The 20461-nt window shown below is 42.8% G+C and overlaps 1 protein-coding gene across 1 annotated transcript in view; it reads left to right on the top strand.

The window, feature by feature from the left end:
* The window catches only part of LZTS1 (leucine zipper tumor suppressor 1), a 109060-nt gene extending 96109 nt beyond the window's left edge, over positions 1-12951 (top strand). Inside the window, exons 3-4 of the mRNA XM_073622256.1 lie at positions 3464-4087; positions 8050-12951. Of these exons, the coding sequence (XP_073478357.1) occupies positions 3464-4087; positions 8050-8556 (1131 nt within the window). The 3' untranslated portion in view covers positions 8557-12951. The remainder of the gene's footprint in view (positions 1-3463; positions 4088-8049) is intronic.
* The last annotated feature ends 7510 nt before the right edge of the window (positions 12952-20461 follow it).

The raw sequence follows: 20461 nt of genomic DNA, 5'->3' as shown, positions 1-20461 counted from the left end.
ACACAGGCTTGCTATTGGGGGCACTCAACAGGGGGAAGGAGCCAGGACCACTGGCAGGGAACCCAAAAAGATAAGGATTGAGGCTGCTCTGTGCAAAACCATGACACAGAGCAGGTAAGTATAACATGTTTGTTATTTAAAAAATATATATTTTAGAATCACTGTAAAGTTTTTAGCCTATTTCAGTACTCCAGCACTGTAAAGGTGCCAACAATGTTTCTTTGGCCGAATCTCAGCTGCCAATCTCTGTTGTTTGCTGGGCTTTGTGTCTACAAGTTTGTGGCCTTTTCTGGTGCTCCAGCACTCACAAATATTTGTAGCTATTGCCTATCAGATAATACACTCTAATATTTATTTAACAATAAAACCCCCCCTTTCACACATGCGGACAGTATGTCCGTATTTCATCCATCTTTTTTGGATGAAATATGGACATACATGCATACATGGGATAGCGGGTGTCAGCAGATGAACATCCGCTGACACCCGATATCATCCGCCCCCGCTACGGTCCGATTATGCAGACGGAGGAATATCCTATTTTTCTATCCGTCTGCAGAGCGGATCGGATGAACACGGACAGACGATCCATGTTCATCCGATCCCCCATAGGGGAGAGCGGAGATCTGACAGGGCGGTCCCTGCACAGGGTTCAGGAACCACCCTGTGATCCGCCGGCTCAACGGGGATCAACGGAGCGATCCCCGCTGAGCAAGCAGATGTTCACGGGGCGGATCATCACAGATCCGTCCCATGTGAAAGGGCCCTTAGTCTCGTCCTCTTACATTATCTCTTTCTATTTGCTGCTTATTCAAGTGCTCACATACTGTCCTAACACTAGCCAAAATCTACCAAAGACATGCCTGAAATCTATATTTTGATAATTTTGGGAATATTAAGGGCTACAAGAGAAGGGGGTTAGCACTCTGTTTTGCCGTTTCATTAAACTTTACAATAAAAAAAGAAGCACACAAATCATAGTTGTGCCACTGGCCAATTTGTACAAAGTTGAGGGTTTTAGCTGTTTGTTTTTTTTTAAGAATGGTCTCCCAAGCATGTAATTTGAAGGATTTGTGGCTTTCCCATGTTTCCCTCGAAGTGACAATAAAAGGAGGACCCTCTACCTACTGTATGGTATTTTTTTTATATTTTTGTTTCCACAATGATCCCCATGGAATTGCCGAGCTCCTTATGCCCCTTTTTACAATACCCTGACTGTTAGCCCTGAAAATGACCAGAATATGATTTCAAGATTTGCCCCTCAAAGACTTCAATGAGATTTGATTTTAAAGTGATTTTAAAGTTATTTTATTTTTTTTTTTTTTTAATAACGAACATGCCATACTTACCTGCTTTTGCAATGGTTTTACACAGAGCAGCCCTAATCCTCTTCTTTCTTGGTTCCCCGCTGGAGCTCTGGGCTCCTTCTCTTCTCCGTGTTTCATTATAGGAAACCATTAACACAAATAGTGCGCTCGGCCCCACCCCCTGCTCCCTCGTCCCTGGATTTGATTGACAGTGGTTCTTGCTGCTCTCATTCCAGTCAGGAGGGAGAGAGCAGAGAGAACCACTGCTCTTGGGCACAGCGCTGGATCAAGATCAAACTCAAGTAAGTATTTGGGGGCTCTGGGGGGTTGCTGACAATAGAAGGTTTTTTACCTTAATGCAGAGAATGCATTAAGGTAAAAAAAAAAACCTTCAGCCTTTATAACCACTTTAAAGTGGTTGTAAACTCCGATTTTCATGTGTACCTATAGGTAAGCCTAGAATAAGGCTTACCTATAGGTAGTGGAAATATCTCCTAAACCTGCGCCGTTTAGAAGATATTTACCTTGTAGTGTGCCGATGATGTCATCGGTGCATGCGCTGTAAAGAAATGGACCTCCGTGCCATTTCTTCACTCACAAGTGCCGTGACTGCACACTAGCCCATTATGCTTTTACTTTGCAGAGGAACAAAGAGGAAGTAAAACCCATCAGGGTTTACTTCCTCTTTAAAGTGGTATTAAAGCTTCATTTTAATTTTTTTTTAAATGACAAACATGTTATACTTGCCTGCTCTGTGCAGTGGTTTTGCACTCCTCTTCTTTTCGGATCCCCAGCTGGCAATTCTGGCTCCTCCCCCTCGAGCAGTGCCCCCAGAGAAAGCTGCTTGTCCCAGGGCACTGCTGTGTGCTCGCTCCCAAGCCGCTGCTCTATGCGTCCATAAGACACATAGAGCCGTGGCCCCCCCATCTCTCCTTATTGGCTCACCGGCTGTGATTGACAGCAGTGGGAGGCAATGGCCACCCGCTGCTGTTTCAGCCAATGAGGCGGGAGAATCCCATTGCAGCCAAGGTTATTGTAAACATCACTGGATCTAAGGGAGCACAGGTAAGGGGGGGGGGAGGGGGGCAGCACACAGAAGGTTTAAGTTCAGTTATTTGGATTCTAAGAACCCCCTGAGAATCTAACCCAGGCAAGTTCGCCCATCCCTATTGGCCTATTGCTATGATTTTTCTACTTCTATGGGTCAGTAAGACTGCTCATAGGAGTGAGACTCCTATGAGCAGTCTTACTGACCCATAGGAGTAGAAAAAGGCAGGAAGATGCTAACCTGCCTTCAACAAAACTAACATTTGTGGAAAATACCTTTATTGCTTCCATGATTTTGGGTTTCCCCAGTACTTGAGCAGTCGCTCTTTGGGTACTGACAGGTTTACTTTAAAGTTTAAAAAAGCTTAAAAGCTTTCTCTTATATAATTTCATACAAACCTCATGAAATACAAATTTCGTCACAGCCGGCTGCCCACAGTAAACATGGCCGTGCTGGGGACCTGAAGCCCTGTGAAGAACCAGCTCAGGTGAGGATGGTGCTGGAGCCCTGCACAGGTGAGTGTCCTTTTTTAAAAAAGTCAGCAGCTACACTATTTGTAGCTGCTGACTTTTAATTTTTTCAAACAGGGTGAAGAACCGCTTTAAATAAGAGCTTTAGTCCAAACAAAAGCTCTGTTAAAGCAAGAAGAGATCTGCTTTGATTAATAAACATAACCTATTAACAAATTTGTTACTTGTTTCTGAAATTGTGGGATGGCTAATATATGGCTGAATCCTGTTCCAGACATGCAGAATAATTTAATCTTGGTGCCCACATTGTTTTATGATTATAGAAGTCAGCGGGAAGTAGGCAGTGTCTGTTCCTACCCCTACCATTGACTGCTCCCCTGAGAAGAAGACATGACCCTACATACATGTATGTAGGACTGTTAGGCAAGGGACTCTATAAAGAAATACTTTTTTTCAAGAAAAGGTTGCTGTTGTTGTGAAATGACATAAGACTTGTATCGTGTATTCTTTTTTTTTTATTCAGACGGTACTTAGTGTAGTGCTCCTCTAAACAGGCTACTTTTCATACTTAGCAGTAGTTATAAACAAGGCATGAACAAACTTGGTGTGTTACAATAATGGTGTTTTTTTTTAAACAGGAAATGAATGCCCTGCGCCCATCACCACTGAAGCCTGGCATGCGCAGGAACTCAGCCGTCACATGTTATCCAGCTGTAGAAAGTGGCCCACAACTTTCTCTTTACTATCGGCCAGACCGGGCAAGAGAAGCAGAGAGTCGGGGTGGGCACTGTAAAGATGGCATGTCACAGTCCGGCAGGAACTCAATGTCTAGCCTACCCACTCATCCCAGCAAGCTGGGCACTGCATGCCACTTGGATGCTCTACTTATGCCAACAGGGCGTTTTGGAGGTAGTGCCCACAACATCACTCAGAGCAACAGGAGCAACATGCTGAGCCTCAGGGCTATGTCTTTGTCAGATGGCGGCAATGCTAACAAGATACTCAGTGTACCCACAAAGCCAGGTCTGAGGTCTCCTCCATCCTGTGAGAAATTGGCAAGAGCAGAGTCTAGCGAAAATGCAGATGAAGGTCACCGAGGAGGTATTTCCAGGTCAAGGCAAAGCTCTCAGAGAGGCCAGAGACCCCAGCACATGCTTTCTATCCAGGTGACAGAAAGGGAGCCCATGGAAGGCAAGATGCGAGGGTATGAAAAAGAGAAGAAGATCACTATTAGCCCTTCTATGGATGAAACACAATGGGAGGTAAGGGTAAAAACAGAAGGCTCAAAAATTTTTTATTCAGGGCAAATTATCAATTAAAGCCAGCTGACCAGTGGTATGGGTGCCAGCAATGCAGCTCCCAAATATCACCGTCACAAGCAAATGGATTTTTGTTTGTCTTTGCAACACGAATGCACGGTAAAGGTCAGATATTTCTCAGGTTTGTATAGGGTTGCCACCTCATCCCTTTAAACCCGAACACATATGAATTACACAGGTTCTGTGACTGATTAAGGTGGTAATTAAACTCACTTGGTGCCTTATCTGCATGAAATTATCCTCAGAACCTGTGTAATTCATATGTGTTCAGGTTTAAAGGGATGAGGTGGCAACTGTAGGTTTGTTCTGTTGACAGTGCCTCTTCTGGGAGATTTTCCCTTCACATGTGGTCACAGACACAGGAAGTGAGGGGAATCGTCCTAAAGGAAACGCATAGAGTCATAAAATTATAATTTTTTTCACAGAAAAGCGCTTAGAACTTTTTCATATGTTTAGGGCCCTTTGTATACCTGTTGGGAAAAATTTCCCATGCTTCTTGTGTCAGGGACAGCATGCGCATTGATATCTGTCTAATGACAGCAAAGTCAAAGACAACAATTGAAAACTAACAGAGATCCTATTCCTTTTTTCTTACACTTTTCTACTCTATCAAAAACATTCAGCCTTGTTACTCAGGCACCCCAATCAGCCAGCAAAGCAAGAAAACTACACAGCAGTTAACACAGTGTTTCTCAACTCCAGTCCTCAAGGCGCCCCAACAGGTCATGTTTTTAGGCTTTCCGTTATTTTGCACAGGTGAAATCCTGAAAACATGACCTGTTGGGGCGCCTTGAGGACTGGAGTTGAGAAACACTGAGTTAACAAATACAGCTTTGGTCAGGAACACACCTCCGCCTGTGATTAAACAATAGCACACTGATGAGGTCATGCCTTTGCTCACTGCACCAAGCAATGCAATCCTGACTGGCTCCCAGTGTGAGTGCTGCTGTGCAGAGGATTACAAGGTGGTGATATCAAGACAAATTCTTGTACGGGTAGTTTTAAAGTGATTCTAAAGAAAATTTTAAAATAGATAAATAAACATGTTATACTTACCTGCCCTGTGTAATTGTTTTGCACAGAACAGCCTCGATCCTCCTCTACTGGGGTCCACCAACAGCTCTACTGGCTCCCCCCTTCCCCCCAAATATCCCCATAGCAAGCTCCTTGCTATGGGGGCACTCATGCTGGCTCATTCCTGAGCAGCGATGTGTGTGTCCATTTACACACACAGCGTGGCTCGGCCCCGCCACCAGCCCCGGCCTCACTTGCTGTGATTGACAGCAACAAGAGCAAAAGTCTGCCTAATCTCCAGTGAGGATAGAGTTTGCTTCACAGCACTGGATCGAGATTGGGCTCAGGCAAGTATAATGGGGAGGCTGAGGGGAGCTGAATAAAGGTGTTTTTTACCTTAAAGTGGACAAACTCTGTTTCCATTATAATAAGGCTTACCTGTAGGTGCTGTAAATATCTCCTAAACTTGCACAATGTAGGAGATATTCAGAGTGCATGCAGCCGGTGACATCACCGCCACATGCACTCTGAAGGCCTGGCTTACAGTGCCGGACCTTCAGAGCCTGTGCCGTAAATGGCGGCTCTCGCAAGCATGCACGGGAGTGACGTCATCGCGCCCCTGGCCACTCATGTAGCGGGAGGCCAGCAAAGTCGGAAGGCTGTCCGGGGGAAGATTTCAGCCCTCTCAGCGGTGACAGCGTGGTGCTGGAGGGCTTCATTCTAAGGTACGTTTCTCATAATGTGCTAGTATATGATGCATATGAGCACATTATGACATTCCCTTGCAGGGAATTATTTATAAACATTGCAATGGGCTCAGTTTCTTTGAGCAAGTCTTAAGCTTAGTACACACCACTAGATTTTTTTTCTTTCAACCCAGCAGGTTGAATGAAAAAAAACAGCTTCAGTCGGAGCTGCTGTACTAACAACCCAATGTTGGTACAGAGATCTCCCCTGCTGTTCTATTGTGTTCTGATAGGGAGCCATTGGCTAAGAATCGGTCGGGAGCCAGTTGGTTGCTGGTGTTCCAGCATGTTTGTCCGACCGAATCCAGCCGGCTTCTATTGGAGCGGGGCCAAATGTCGGCCGTTTTTTATTGAACCGGCCGATGTCGTCTGTCATTCAGCCCACGTGTACCAAGCTTTAAGCTGAAAAGCAGCGGAAATTAAAGCAGTCTTTCTCAAACTTTGTAACATGGAGGAACCCTTGAAATAACATGCCAGTGTCAGGAAATCCCTGCTAAAAATTACCATATCAAAAGTTCACAGTAAATTGGTGTGATGGTCACTTAGAAAAATGTTTCTTACATTGGGGATCATTGGAAAGACTTTCCCCTTACAGATAGCTAGAAAAGATCATTGTAGATAGTGGTTACTTCGGAGGAACCCTAGGGTTCCATGACACCCCGGTTAAGAAAGGTTGAATTACAGCACCAAACGAAAAATTGACAAGAAGAACCTTTTCTCACATATGTTTCGTTTAAATACGTTTTAAAAAAAACATATCTATAATGTGCCATTAAGCAAAAAAAATACCAGTTATGGGTTCAACTAAAAAAAAAAAAAAAAATAAATGTATTTTTGAATGCTGCTAGAGTAGGTGCCCAAATTTGATTTGGTATCAGCCTACGCCCCCCTTAATGCAACAGTAAGACTGGAGGACTGAAGATCAGGCATCCTGCAAATAGAGCTACACGATTCCGGCCAAAATGAGAATCACATTTTTTTTGCTTAGAATAAAAAGATCACGGTTCTCTCACGATTCTCGCGGCGTAAAATCTTTCACATATATAAAAAAAAAAAAAAAAATGGGCTAACTTTACTGGTCAGGTTTTTTTTTTTTATTATTCATTTAAGTGTCATTTTTTCCCAAAAAATTGCATTTGAACGACTGCTGCGCAAATACAGTGTGACATATAATTTTGCAACAACCACCATTTTATTCTCTAGGGTCTCTACTAAAATATATATATACATATATATATATATATATATATATATATATATATATATATACATACATACATATATATATATATATATATATATATATATATATATATATATATATATATATATATATATATATATATATATATATATATATATATATATATAATGTTTGGGGGTTCTAAGTAATTTTCTAGCAAAAAAAAAATTATTTTTAACTTGAAACCAACAAATGTCAGAAAAAAGTTTAGTGTTTAAGTGCTTTTACCTTCCCTCATTTACACACCAAAGTGTATTCCTTTGATCTAAAGGACAAATCGTTACAATGTTTATACTTAAGTTCCACTGCTAAAGAATGTTGTGATTCTTGGCAGACTGCCCGTTTTTTTTTTTTTTTTTCCTTTCTTTTGACGGCTGTGGCTTCAGCAGAGCAGAGAGAATTCTTTGCATAGAAAGAATCAGGAAATATTTTGTCAAGATCGCAAGGGGGAAAAAAATTGCGATAAAGATTCTTTATTAATCGTTCAGCTCTACCTGCAAAGTATTTGAGCTAATAAGGTACATTCTGACAAGAAGAGAAGGAAGACTGAACAGAGTAAAGACTCCCCAACATGCTGCTGCTGTTCCTTTATTAACTAATCGCTGGCTGGGGGTGGGGAAGCAACCAAACTGTTTTGCTTAACTGCAGTATAGAAAAGTCAGGTCACCAAGCTGGCTAAGCTTTCTATTGGGATTGTGTAAATTTCAGGACTGAATGGACATAAATACAAATAATTCTGCAGGTAAGACGGCTCTAATATATGTGTTTCATCTGTATATTTTTATGTTTCTCTGTAGTTAAGCTTTATAATCCATGTTAAGTGGATGATTTGATATTGCTGCAGAAATGTTACTTCAGGTTTTCAGATGCCAGTAATTTTTCTATACTGATATTTTTTACAGGTATGTCAGAAATCTGGGGAAATTGCTTCCCTACGCCAGCAGTTACGGGACACTCAGGAAGAGGCGTCTCTACGTGCTAGTGAAATTCTAAGCTTGAAAGCTCAACTTCGGGAAACAAAAGGCCGCGGAGAGGCCCTGGAGCAGCGGGCAAGAGAGGCAGAGGAAAGATTGCGTGTAGTAGAGGCAGAGAGGGATGAGAGGGATGATACGGTGGTAACAGAAGTCGAGCTAGAGTCCCTTCGTACAGAGCTTGAGGCAGAGCGGCAGAACAATGAGCAGATGACCGATGTGTTCCAGAGGGAGAGGAAAACATGGCGGGATGAGAAAGAAAAGGTCATTCGGTATCAGCGCCAGCTGCAGCAAAACTATCTTCACATGTGCCAGCGATGCCAGGCTCTGGAGCAAAGGCTGAGGGCTCTGAGTGGAGAGGACCTGGACGACGGGCCCATCATGACTCTGCCTGATATGGAGCTCTCCTTCCAGGACATATTAGCCACTGAGATCTGATTGGAGTGAGAGAGGCTGGTTGTGACTGTATGTGGTGTGTACGAGTGAGAATGGGACTGTGCATGGAGACATGTCGGACCTCATTACTGAAAGTCTGTTTCTTTTGCCCATAGCAACCAGTAAAATTCTCCCTTGCAATTTGTGGTTCAATACAGGAGACCTTAACTTGTTACTGTGCGCAACATTTCTTCCTTTAGACACCAGGAAAGTAATTGGGGACCCGTCCATCTCGAGACATTGGATGTCATTTGAATTATCATTTTATAATTCTGCAAATTTAGTGAAGCCATGTGGCCTCCAAGTCCTGGCTTGTTATTTTTTTAGGGTGCAAAATTCTAATAGTTCTCTTCATGAGCCAGCTTCAGGCTTTGTTTGAAAAAGACCACAGGGGGTTAGCTCAAACCCAGTTCAGCCTTTAGGTTCCAATAGCAGCTTTGCCCCATTGAGCACCATAATTCTGTTGCCAGAGTTGTAAATAGGGGCTTTGCATTTTGGGAACAGAGGTTGTAATAACACCCCCATTCCCTCCTAATAAAACAGGCCATATTGCATTTCTTATTAAATTGATTCACCCCATAACCCCCAAGGGAGGACGACACCATATTGCATTTTTTACTTATTCTGGCACACTTAAGCCCTTCCATTTTTGAAATTCAACAGTGTCATTTGCTAAAAAAATGTATATAGCTGTGATTTAAGAAGCTTCACCTGCCATGTTCCCCTAGTTACAACTATGTATACCACTGAATACAATAGCAGACAGGGTAAATTCCTCCATTCACGCTGTTAAGCATAAATGGGGAAATCAATTGATTTCTTTTGTTTACCCCATGGGGCTGAACAAGAGACATCTAAACACGCATGGCTAGCTTGAAAGATTACAATTACTAAACCCAGAGCAAAAATGCAATATATTGAAGCCTAAAGTTCTTAGATGTCCTGGCCACATTAGTTTTATACTTTTTTCAAGCTACCATGTTTCCCCGAAAATAAGCCTGGGTCGTTTATTAAATTTTCCCAGCAAAAGACACAGTAGGGCTTATTTTCGGGGTAGGTCTTACCATGTAATGTGCTGTCTTACCCCCCCCCCCCCCCCTGTCAGTAATCCCCAGTGTGAACCAAGTTAAAATGCTTGTAAAATCCTATAATCCTCTCTATTACAGTAGTAAATAATGTACAATGTGTGTGTTTCTGTAATATAATTGTGCCAAATACCTTCTTATAGCACCTCAACCCACTGGAGGTTTCTTCCCCACTACGAGCACTGCGGGGGGGGCAAGATCCTCTTCTGACGCTGTACTGAAGGTATTTGGCACAATTATATTACAGAAACACACTAATTGTATATTATATACTACTGTAATAGAGTGGATTATAGGATTTTACAAGCATTTTAAACTAGGGCTTATTTTCAGGGTAGGGCTTATATTGTAGCCCTTCTGGAAAATAACAGTATTTTATTTTTGGGGAAACACAATAAGGACATTTTCAGCAAATACAGAAAATACCTGTTGATGTTGACAGAAATGCAACATCCTCAGTTCCTGTGAGCTGCACCGTAGATTATCTTCTTTTCTTCTTTTCTTGACATCTTCTGTAAGCTACCAATTGCTCTACCCCCCCCCCCCCCCCCAAAGTAACAGAGATGAAGAGATAAGGACATGTTTGTAGTCTACATCAGCAGAGCAGCCTAGGGTGACAATGATGGCTCCCTCCATAGATACAATGAAGGGAAGATGTAGCCACCCAGGGATAGGAAGTGTGTTATTTGCAGGATTCCCAGGTGAAAATAAATTGAAAACAATGCAGCTGCCACACAATACGCTGCAATATATTAAATTTTTGGTTTTGGATTTAGATAATCTTTAAATCCTCAAAGTGATGGCCAGAGCAAACAACAGACAATAGCAGAGTCACCTGACTGATGGCCAGCTCAGGCCCAGACAAACAGACCCCAGGTTCGAAACAAAAAATGGAGCAATAGCAAAGTCAAGAGGCTGATAATCAGCATATGCACAGCAAGTTTAGTACAAATACAGGAATAATCCAGGGAACGAACAGTTAGACTAGCTTCACACTAGGCTGGCTCTGAAAGGGGTCTGCGGTGGATCACTTTTTAGAGTGTAGCTAAGCAGCTGCAGTCAGGCGTTCCTCCTAAATGCCTTTTTTTAGAATAGGGCTAATGCACTGCAACTGAAAGTCAAGGGTTTGACTCATTGGAATGGCATAGCTCCAATGACTTGAATAGCTGAGTTAGACAACTGGCAACTTGACATGCTGCATTACGTTTGCTGGGATGTAAAACACCATAAAACACCATAGCTGCAGCATGTGAACAGCCTCCTCCGGCAATATTCCAGAGCTTAGGTGGTTGGCCAGGGGATTGTAAAACCTTGGCTCAGCCACCGGTGTGAAAGAGGCCTAAGACAAAACTAAGAGACAGATAGACCTATATTCAAGTGGTTGTAAACTCGTTTTTAGAAATCCTAAAAAAAAAACCCTGCAAGACAAAGGCATAATGAGCTAGTATGCATAGCATACTAGCTCAATATGAATGACTTACCTGAGATCGAAGCCCCGGCAGTGGTCCTCCTTCATTGCTCAGGCGGCCGACATCTCCCCGGGGACTTACTTCCAGGTGCTGTGATTGGCCGCAGCTGCGATGACGTCAACTCATGCGTGTGGGAGCCACCGGAACAGCACAGTACAACTGAAGCAACGGCACGTTTGTGCCGTTGCTTCAGTTGGCTTAAGTGCGCATGTGCCGATGACGTTGGTACATACAAATACAGGGATATCTCCTAAACCGTGCAGGTTTAGGAGATATCCAGTGCAGCTACAGGTAAGCCTAATTATAGGCTTGCCTGTAGTTTCAAGTGGTTGTAAAGGGTTTACAACCACTTTAAGGGCATGAGTAACTGGACAAACAGTTGGTCAGGCAAAGGATGAATTCGTAGCATTCAATTTAGCAATTTTTAATTAGGATGCAGGTGTATAATGCAGAGAATTTGGCTTGACCGCTGGGTAATGACCAGCAGATTGCCAAGGATGAAGGATGTTTCTTGCAGGTGACAATTCGAAAATTGTTCTGGCTCACCATGAAGATGGCAATAAGAGCACGGAAGATCTTTATACTATCAGGACACATTTTAAAGGGAAAGAGGAGCCAGCCTGGAGGAGCTTTAGCCTAGGTTCACATTGATGCGATTTGACATGTCAAATCGTATGCCAAATAGGCGGCTATTGCCAGCAATGGCACCGTCTGAATCAGTGTGACGCTGACATTGTGGCACCGCACTGGTTCCCAAAAGTAGTTTCTGTACTACGTTTGGCGACTTCGATAGACATCTGTGCAGGAACCCGCACAAATGTCCCTGAAATTGCCCCTCGAATTCAGACTGACATGCGGGCATGAAATCATGCGAGTTCAGCTGAACATGGACGATTTCAATCCCGCTGCAGTGTGAACCTAGGCCTAATCTCAAAAAGTGCCCTTGTAGTCCCTGTCCATTTTAGCATGGGTTGAAGGGAATAGAGAAGAAATGGCTGCACATAGAAAGAAAGTTCAATTAGCCGTTTATTAAATCACCAAAGTGACATAAAGGACACCAGAATACAGTCTTGTATTCTGGTGCCACTTTGGTGATTTCCCTTTATGTCACTTTGGTGATTTAATAAACGGCTAATTGGACTTTTTCGATGTGCAGCCATTTCTTCTCTATTCCACATATCCACGGAGGTGGGCCAGGGCTAGCACTTGATTAAAGCTCTTATCAGACACAGCTTATTCACCTAGAGCGGTGATTTCTTCATTTGTATGGGTTGAAGGGTAATGGCAGCTGAGATGCTAGAGAGCAACGCTAGAAACCCTAACAAGATCCGTTGTAGGGCTGAAATTATTTATCCAGTGAGAAAAAGTGGCTAGATTTCAGCCTTTGTGGCCAAACATTCCCATATCAAATTGCATCAAAAGCTGCTGGTTTTACCCATAGATACAGACTAAAACATAGAGCCATGTATCCAACCACCATAAAGACTTTTTGGTTCACCTTACCAAAGCCTTGATGATTTTACTATCTAGTTGATTGTCAAGTCCAACTTCACATACATCAATTTTTTCACATCTCACTCTGATAACAGTTAAAGTGTATGTCTGTGCAAAAAAAACCCCAAAAAACAGTGCATCTCTGCAATACATGCACGTCTCCCTATGTTTTCATTTTTTTCAAATGCTGCAAAAACAGAAAATACCTGTTGATCTGCCAGATATACAATAAGCAAAATTACTTTGTAAACTGAAAACACTACCTCTGATGCAATCCCAGTCTTATCTGAGTTCTCCCCTGCTAGACTGCTGAACTACCGAAATAAAACTTCCCATAGTAACCAAGCAAATTCTCACTGCATTTTTGGTTCAGTACAGTAGACCCTAATTGGTTACTGTGGGTAACACTTCTTCCTTTAGACATGTAAGTGGGGTGCAGTATGGTGCGGTGACAATAATTCACACAGATGGGTGCAATAATAAATATGTATTGAAGCAATGCAGCAACAGTTTACAACATTCCCAGTGGGAAGACTACCCAACCAGTTGCACTTATGGTTATAGCAATGGTAACATCGTGCCCAATCGTAAAGATGTCCAGAAGAGATGAGACCCTATGTAGTCCCTCCTTGTCAGGAACCTTTCCCTGCTCCTAGTACTGTCCCTAAAAGACGGTACCTTTCCCTGCACTACCCACTGGCATAAAAGTTAGCCAAACCCGGGAGGCAGGGCCTAAAATAGGCCCTGCCTGACCTAAGATGGCTGTCAGAGTCATATGGGGCAACAACATCCAACTGGATCGCTTCCCCAGTAACCCAGGAAACCATAGAGGAACCAGGTTCCTTCTGACTCCTTCTCCAGCTGCAGAGCAACTGCGGTTCATTGCCACCTGCAGTGGAGAAAATAAACTGCTCCAGCCTATAGACATATGGGAAGCCATTTGGGAAAGGCTCATCTGGAAACATATTATACATTTGCAGATTTAGCGTTGCCACATGACCTCGAAGCTTTGACTCCTTTTTTCTTAGGGTGGAAAAAGATACAAAATGTTATCCCATAGTTCTTCCCCATAAACCAGGCTCCAAACCTCCCCTAGTGAAAACCACAGGAGGCCCAGATCGGGCGTTGTTTAGCCTTTATGTTCCAGTTTCAGCTTTGTCCCCAATGAGCACTGTAATTCTGCTGCTAGAGTTTTAATAATGGATCTAGGCCATACTGCATTTTTTACATATTCTAGAATACATCAGCCCTTGCCTTTTTCATGTTAGGCTTTCATTAGTTAAATGGACATATATTAGGGAAGGCAAGTAGGAGAATTATACTTTGCAAAAAATCACTTAAACACAGCTGCCCCTCTGTTGTGGGCAGCCCAGTCTTTTTCTTTTAAATTCTTTATTTAAGGTATTTTATAAAGATACATAAGATAAAGGTGATTGGGAAAAAGTAGAAAAAAAAAACATATTAAACGTGTATAAGAAGGCCGTACCAGGAAAAGACAGTATGCATTTATTGGCATTGATATGGTCATAATCTTGAGACTAGGACCCATACAGTATTATTATCTGAGATTGATTGCATCAAACAAGATCAGGGGGAGAGGTATTAGGTTCAGCTGTGCAGTCTTAATTCACTTTGACTAATGATTTTACTGGTGTCACTGCTCTATTGCTTAACTGCCACAGATTCAGGTCATATATTCTGCAACAAGAGCAGGACCTGATGGATAAAGTTATAAGGTAAAATTTTTCAGACCCTACTCTCGTTGCCCAATACCTTCCTGTTTGATTAAATCAGACCACACTTTATATTTTAGGTTCTGTTTAGGAACCCACTGGGATGTAGCACACGTGTAACGGGTATCAGTATTATAATGTGTAAGTGTATACTCTTAAGTCCTCTAAAGCTAGTGGTCCATCATGGATCATCTGTGGGCACCATATTAAGCATCAGTAAGTATTACAAGCCATCTAAGGCTCACATGAGCTGCGATTTTTTAACACTCAATAGTCTAATTAATTCTCTGCACCCTCTTAAGCATCTATATCCACTTATTAAACTTTGCAGAAAAATGATTCTTGTATTTCATACATTGCAATATTTGTTCATTTCAGGAACTGCCCTAATCAGGCAGTACATAGACTTTGTCCACCTTCCAGGGTGCTCTTAGGCCAGCTGTCACAATGGCTACGTGCAGCCATAGAACTGTCCCTGGCTTCTGCTAACCAAGTCTACATACATGACCTCCATTCATGACCTTCAACATGATATGTACCAAGTTCTACAAGTCATTGATTACTAGACTGAGAGTGCACAGACCTAATGTTTAGCAGGAGCAATACGTCTCTGCTAGTTAGCATCCCTCTATGCTCTTGTAAAGTAAAAAGTAAGATCTGAACACCCAAAATGTTCAGAGCCACCAACATGATAAATACGAAAATAATAAGGGAAGGGTTATGCTGAGAGTATGTATGAGAACCTGAAATCTTGAAGGCACTGGCATCCTAATTTTCCTAATATGAAGTAGAGAAGAGAGATTCGATTAACCTATAGGTAGAATAGCACAACCCTATAAAATGGGGAAAGTGTGCCTCCAAATGGTATAAGGCTGCATCAAGTGGGAATAGGCCATGGAAGGATGTGAGCTTTGTGTACCTTGTATGTTTGTCTACCATGTGCAAAGTGACTGTGGAAGTATGACTGCACACACACTGTGTGTATAAAGAGCCCTTCTTATATTGCCCTATATAGTCCTCTTTGTTCCCTTAACATTTTTTGCAAATTGCCACAATGACGTGTTGTGGAGTTTGTGCCGCACGCAGTCCATGTGTTCTGTGCACTGGTAGGAGTATGGCCACTGACAAGATTAGCAGAACTGACAGATGTCAATCTCGGAAAAAGAAAAGAAGTGAAGAACCCATTGTATTCCTGTAGCAGATATGTGGATGAAGCTAATGGAACAATGATGTGTCATCTTTGGAGTAGAAAGTGCTCATAGGCAATGCTTTTCTGGAAGGCAGAGCTTTACAGGACTGCTCTGTTGAGGTGAAAGAGAGGGATTTATGGTAAACACCAAAAAGATAGGTCAGATTATTTGTACAATGATCTTTTGAAAACACAGGAAATATCTGTCTGAGTGACATCTAATAGTTGATGAGCACTGAGGAAATGACGTGACCATTGTGATGCTAAAGCCTTTGTGAATATGGGGTGGTGTTGTCACACCTTTTCTCACTGTCATATCATGAGTGGGAGGGGTGGTATACCATACCTGGAAGGGAAGCCATAACTCTATGTCTGGTGCAGCCTGGTAGCTGCCTAATCAGTACAAATAAATTGAGATTTGATGTTTATATTGTTTTAAATAAAGAAATCTCCTGGATTATGTGAAACGGTTATATTCCACAGGTCGCTATTTAAAAAAGCAACAAACAATATACTGTACATGGTTTAAGACAGAAAAGGTATCATTGATGTACAATATGTTGTTTTGGATAGAGCAGGGAAGGGTTAAAAGCCCTTTTATGATTTGTACTGCTATCTGGAGCTCAGACAGAAAGATTTCCCTTGACATCCTAACTTATTGCCACAGTGACAAAAATTTCCTCAGGCAGGAAGTGAGGAAAATCTCCAACAGCACTTCAACCACAAAAAAAAAAATGTTGAATAACGCAAAAAAACTGACCCAGTTCCCCCAGCCATATATTCGAGGTAGTTGGGGGAATTCTCCCCACTGTGTGCTATATCCTGCAGCGCTGATTGAGCAGCTAAATCTGACAGTGGTGATATCCACAGTGGCCACATGGATCGACAGTCGTGTTGGAACAGGAAGGGGCCATCCCCAAAGCATGAAACGTGAAATTGTCCAAAATGTCTTAGTATGCTGATGCCTTAAGAGTTCCCTTCACCGGAACTAAGGGGCCAAGCCCAAACCCTAAAAAACACCCTACACCATAATCCCCCTTCCACCAAATGATTTGGACCAGTGCACAACACAAAGACATGAGCAAGCAAGGGAGTTTGGGGTGGAGGAACTTGACTTGGTCTGCACAGAGTCCTGACCTCAACCCAATAGAACACCTTTGGTATGAATTAGAGTGGAGACTGCAAGCCAGGCCTTCTGGTCCACATCAGTGCTTGACCTCACAAATGCACTTCTCTAAACATTGGTCAAACATTCCCATAGACACACTCCTAAACCTTGTGGACAGCCTTCAAGAGTTAAAGCTGTTATAGCTGCAAATGGTGGACTAACTCAATATTAAATCCTAAGGACTAAGACTGGGATGCCATTAAAGTTCATGTGCGTGTAAAGGCAGGCGTCCCAATACTTGTGGTAATACAGTGTGTGTGTGTATATATATATATATATATATATATATATATATATATATATATAGATATATAAACAGTTGTGCTCATAAGCCATTTTTCAGAGAATATGAATAACACAAAAACTTTTCTTTCACTCATGGTTAGTGTTTGGCTAAAGCCATTTATTATCAATCAACTGTGTTTACTCTTTTTAAATCATAGTCACAACAGAAACTACCCAAATGACCCCGGTGATTTTGGCCTGATAACATGCACACAACTTGACACAAAGGGGTTTGAATGACTTTTAAAGGTAGCCATCCTCACCTGTGATCTGTTTGCTTGTAATTAGTGTGTGTGTATAAAAGGTCAATGAGTTTCTGGACTCCTTTCAGACTCTTGCATCTTTCATCCAGTGCTGCACTGACATTTCTGGATTCTGAGTCATGGGGAAAGCAAAAGAATTGTCAAGAGATGTGCGGGAAAAGGTAGTTGAACTGTATAAAAAAGGAAAGGGATATAAAAAGATATCCAAGAAATTGAGAATGCCAATCAGCACTGTTCAAACTCTAATCAAGAAGTGGAAAATAAAGAGTTCTGTTGAAAGCAAACCATGGTCAAGTAGATCAACTAAAATTTCAGCCACAACTGCCAGGAAAATTGTTCGGGATCCAAAGAAAAACCCACAAATAACTTCAGGTGAAATACAGGGCTCTCTGAAAACATGTGGTGTGGCTGTTTCAAGATGCACAATAAGAAGGCACTTGAAGAAAGATGGGCTGCATGGTCGAGTCGCCAGAAGAAAGCCATTACAGGGGGTCCCCTAGTTACAAACATCCCACTTACAAACGACTCCTACTTACAAACGGAGGCAGACAACGGAAGATGAAATCTACCCCTAGGAAGGGAAATTCTCTCCTGTAAGAGCTATTTTGGGGAAAAGGTACCCCCACTGATGCTTTATTACCAAGGCTTGTTTCCACAACAACCCAAAATTTTCAAAATCCAATTGTCATTGGGACAGAAAGTGAGGTGAAATCTTCTGAACAGGGGCACACACAGCAAAACAAATGTTACAGGGGTGTTAACCCTTCCCTATGCTATCCAAAAAGCTTAAAAATAGTTTTTTTGGCTGGAGCTACACTTAAAAAATGTACCTGTTCCGACTTACAAACAGATTCAACTTAAGAACAAACCTACAGTCCCTAACTTGTTTGTAACCCGGGGACCCCCTGTATTATGCAAATGCTACAAAGTATCCCACTTACAATACGCCAAACAGCACAGAGACAAGCCTCAAACCTTCTGGCACAAAGTCATTTGGAGTGATGAGACCATAATTGAGCTTTTTGGCCACCACCATAAACACTACATTTGGAGTGGAGTCAACAAGGCCTATGATGAAAGGTACACCATTCCTACTGTGAAACATGGAGGTGGATCGCTGATGTTTTGCAGATGTGCGAGCTACAAAGCCACAGGAAATTTGGTCAAAATTGATGGCAAGATGAATGCAGTATGTTATCAAAAAATACTGGAGGAACATTTGCATTCATCAGCCAGGAAGCTGCGCATGGGATGTACTTGGACATTCCAACATGGCAATGATCCAAAACACAAGGCCAAGCCATTGGCTACAGCAGAATAAAGTGAAGGTTCTGGAGTGGCCATCTCAGTCTCCTGACCTCAAAATCATTGGGCCACTCTGGGGAGATATCAAACGTGCAGTTCATGCAAGACAGCCCAAGAATTTACAGGAACTGGAGGCTTTTTGCCAAGAGGAATGAGCAGCTTTACCATCTGGGAAGATAAAGAGCCTCATCCACAAATACCATAAAAGACTTCAAGCTGTCATTGATGTTAAAGGGGGCAATACACGGTATTAAGAACTGGGGTATGTAAACTTTTGATCAGGGTCATTTGGGTAGTTTCTGTTGTGATTATGATTTAAAAAGAGTAAACACAGTTGATTGATAATAAATGGCTTCAGCCAAACACTAAACATGAGTGAAAGAAAAGTTTTTGTGTTATTCATATTCTCTGAAAAATGGCCAAGAAATCATAAATTCTGCCAGGGTATGTAAACTTATTAGCACAACTGTATATAAAGTATATTACAAAAGTGAGTACACCCCTCAAATTATTGTAAATATTTTATTATATCTTTTCATGTGACAACACTGAAGAAATTACACTTTGCTACAATGTAAAGTAGTGAGTGTACAGCTTGTATAACAGTGTAAATTTGTTGTCCCCTCAAAATAACTCAACACACAGCCATTAATGTCTAAACCACTGGCAACAAAAGTGGGTACACCCCTAAGTGAAAATGTCCAAATTGGGCCCGAAGTGTCAATATTTTGTGTGGTCACCATTATTTTCCAGCACTGCCTTAACCCTCTTGGGCATGGAATTCACCAGAGCTTCACAGGTTGCCACTGGAGTCCTCTTCCACTCCTCCATGACGGAGCTGGTGGATGTTAGAGACCTTGCGCTCCTCTACCTTCCGTTTGAGGATGCCCCACAGATGCTCAATAGGGTTTAGGTCTGGAGACATGCTTGGCCAATTCATCACCTTTACCCTCAGCTTCTTTAGCAAAATAGTGGTTGTCTTGGAGGTGTGTTTGGGGCCATTATCATGTTGGAATAATTCCCTGCGGCCCAGTCGCCGAAGAGAGGGGATCATGCTCTGCTTCAGTATGTCACAGTACATGTTGGCATTCAGTGGCGGCCTGTGCATTGTGGGCGCATGAGGGCCACCCCCCCCGACAGCTCCACCGCCCTCCCTATTCATGTGCCCGGCCCCTTTCAGGACACTGGACACATGAAATACTATGGTGGGGATAGGCGGGGGGTGTGTATTTTGAAGCACGCGATTAGAGCCAGAGGCTCTAATAGGCTTCAAAGTAGGGTGGACTCGGGGCGCAGAGCACTGCGTCCCGATCTCACCCTGTTGTGTGGCATAGCGAATTAATTTTATCGATTTTCACACTAACATTCCTCCCTGCCAATCAGCAGGCAGGTCAGTGAGGCCTATTGATTGCCTAACGCTTGGCGGAAGAGGAGACATGGCGGAGGAAGCCTGAGGAGCCGAGCGGACACAGGAGCCGCAGCCGCCGCTTCCCGCCGAGGAGGAGAGCCGCCGAGGAGGAGAGCCCCGTCACTCCAGGAGAGGAGCAGAGCCCTGCCACACAAGCGGTAAGTGCCGCCGGTCCGGCCGCGCGCGGGGGGGGGGGGGGTTATTGAAGTGACAGCTGAGCCTGGCTGCATTTGATGGGCACAAGTGGCTGCATATGATGGGCACAAGAGGCTGCATTTAATTGGCACAAGTGGCTGCATATGACGGACACAAGTGGCTGCATATGATGGGCACAAGTGGCTGCATATGATTGGCACAAGTGGCTGCATTTGATTGGCACAAGTGGCTGCATTTGACGGGCACAAGTGGCTGCATATGATGGACACAAGTGGCTGCATATGATGAGCACAAGTGGCTGCATATGACAGGCACAAGTGGCTGCATATGATGGGCACAAGTGGCTGCATTTG

The sequence above is a fragment of the Aquarana catesbeiana genome, linkage group LG03, assembly GCF_042186555.1.
Source record: "Aquarana catesbeiana isolate 2022-GZ linkage group LG03, ASM4218655v1, whole genome shotgun sequence".
Taxonomy (NCBI): Eukaryota; Metazoa; Chordata; class Amphibia; order Anura; family Ranidae; genus Aquarana; species Aquarana catesbeiana.
This window is presented reverse-complemented; position numbering and strand designations above follow the sequence as displayed.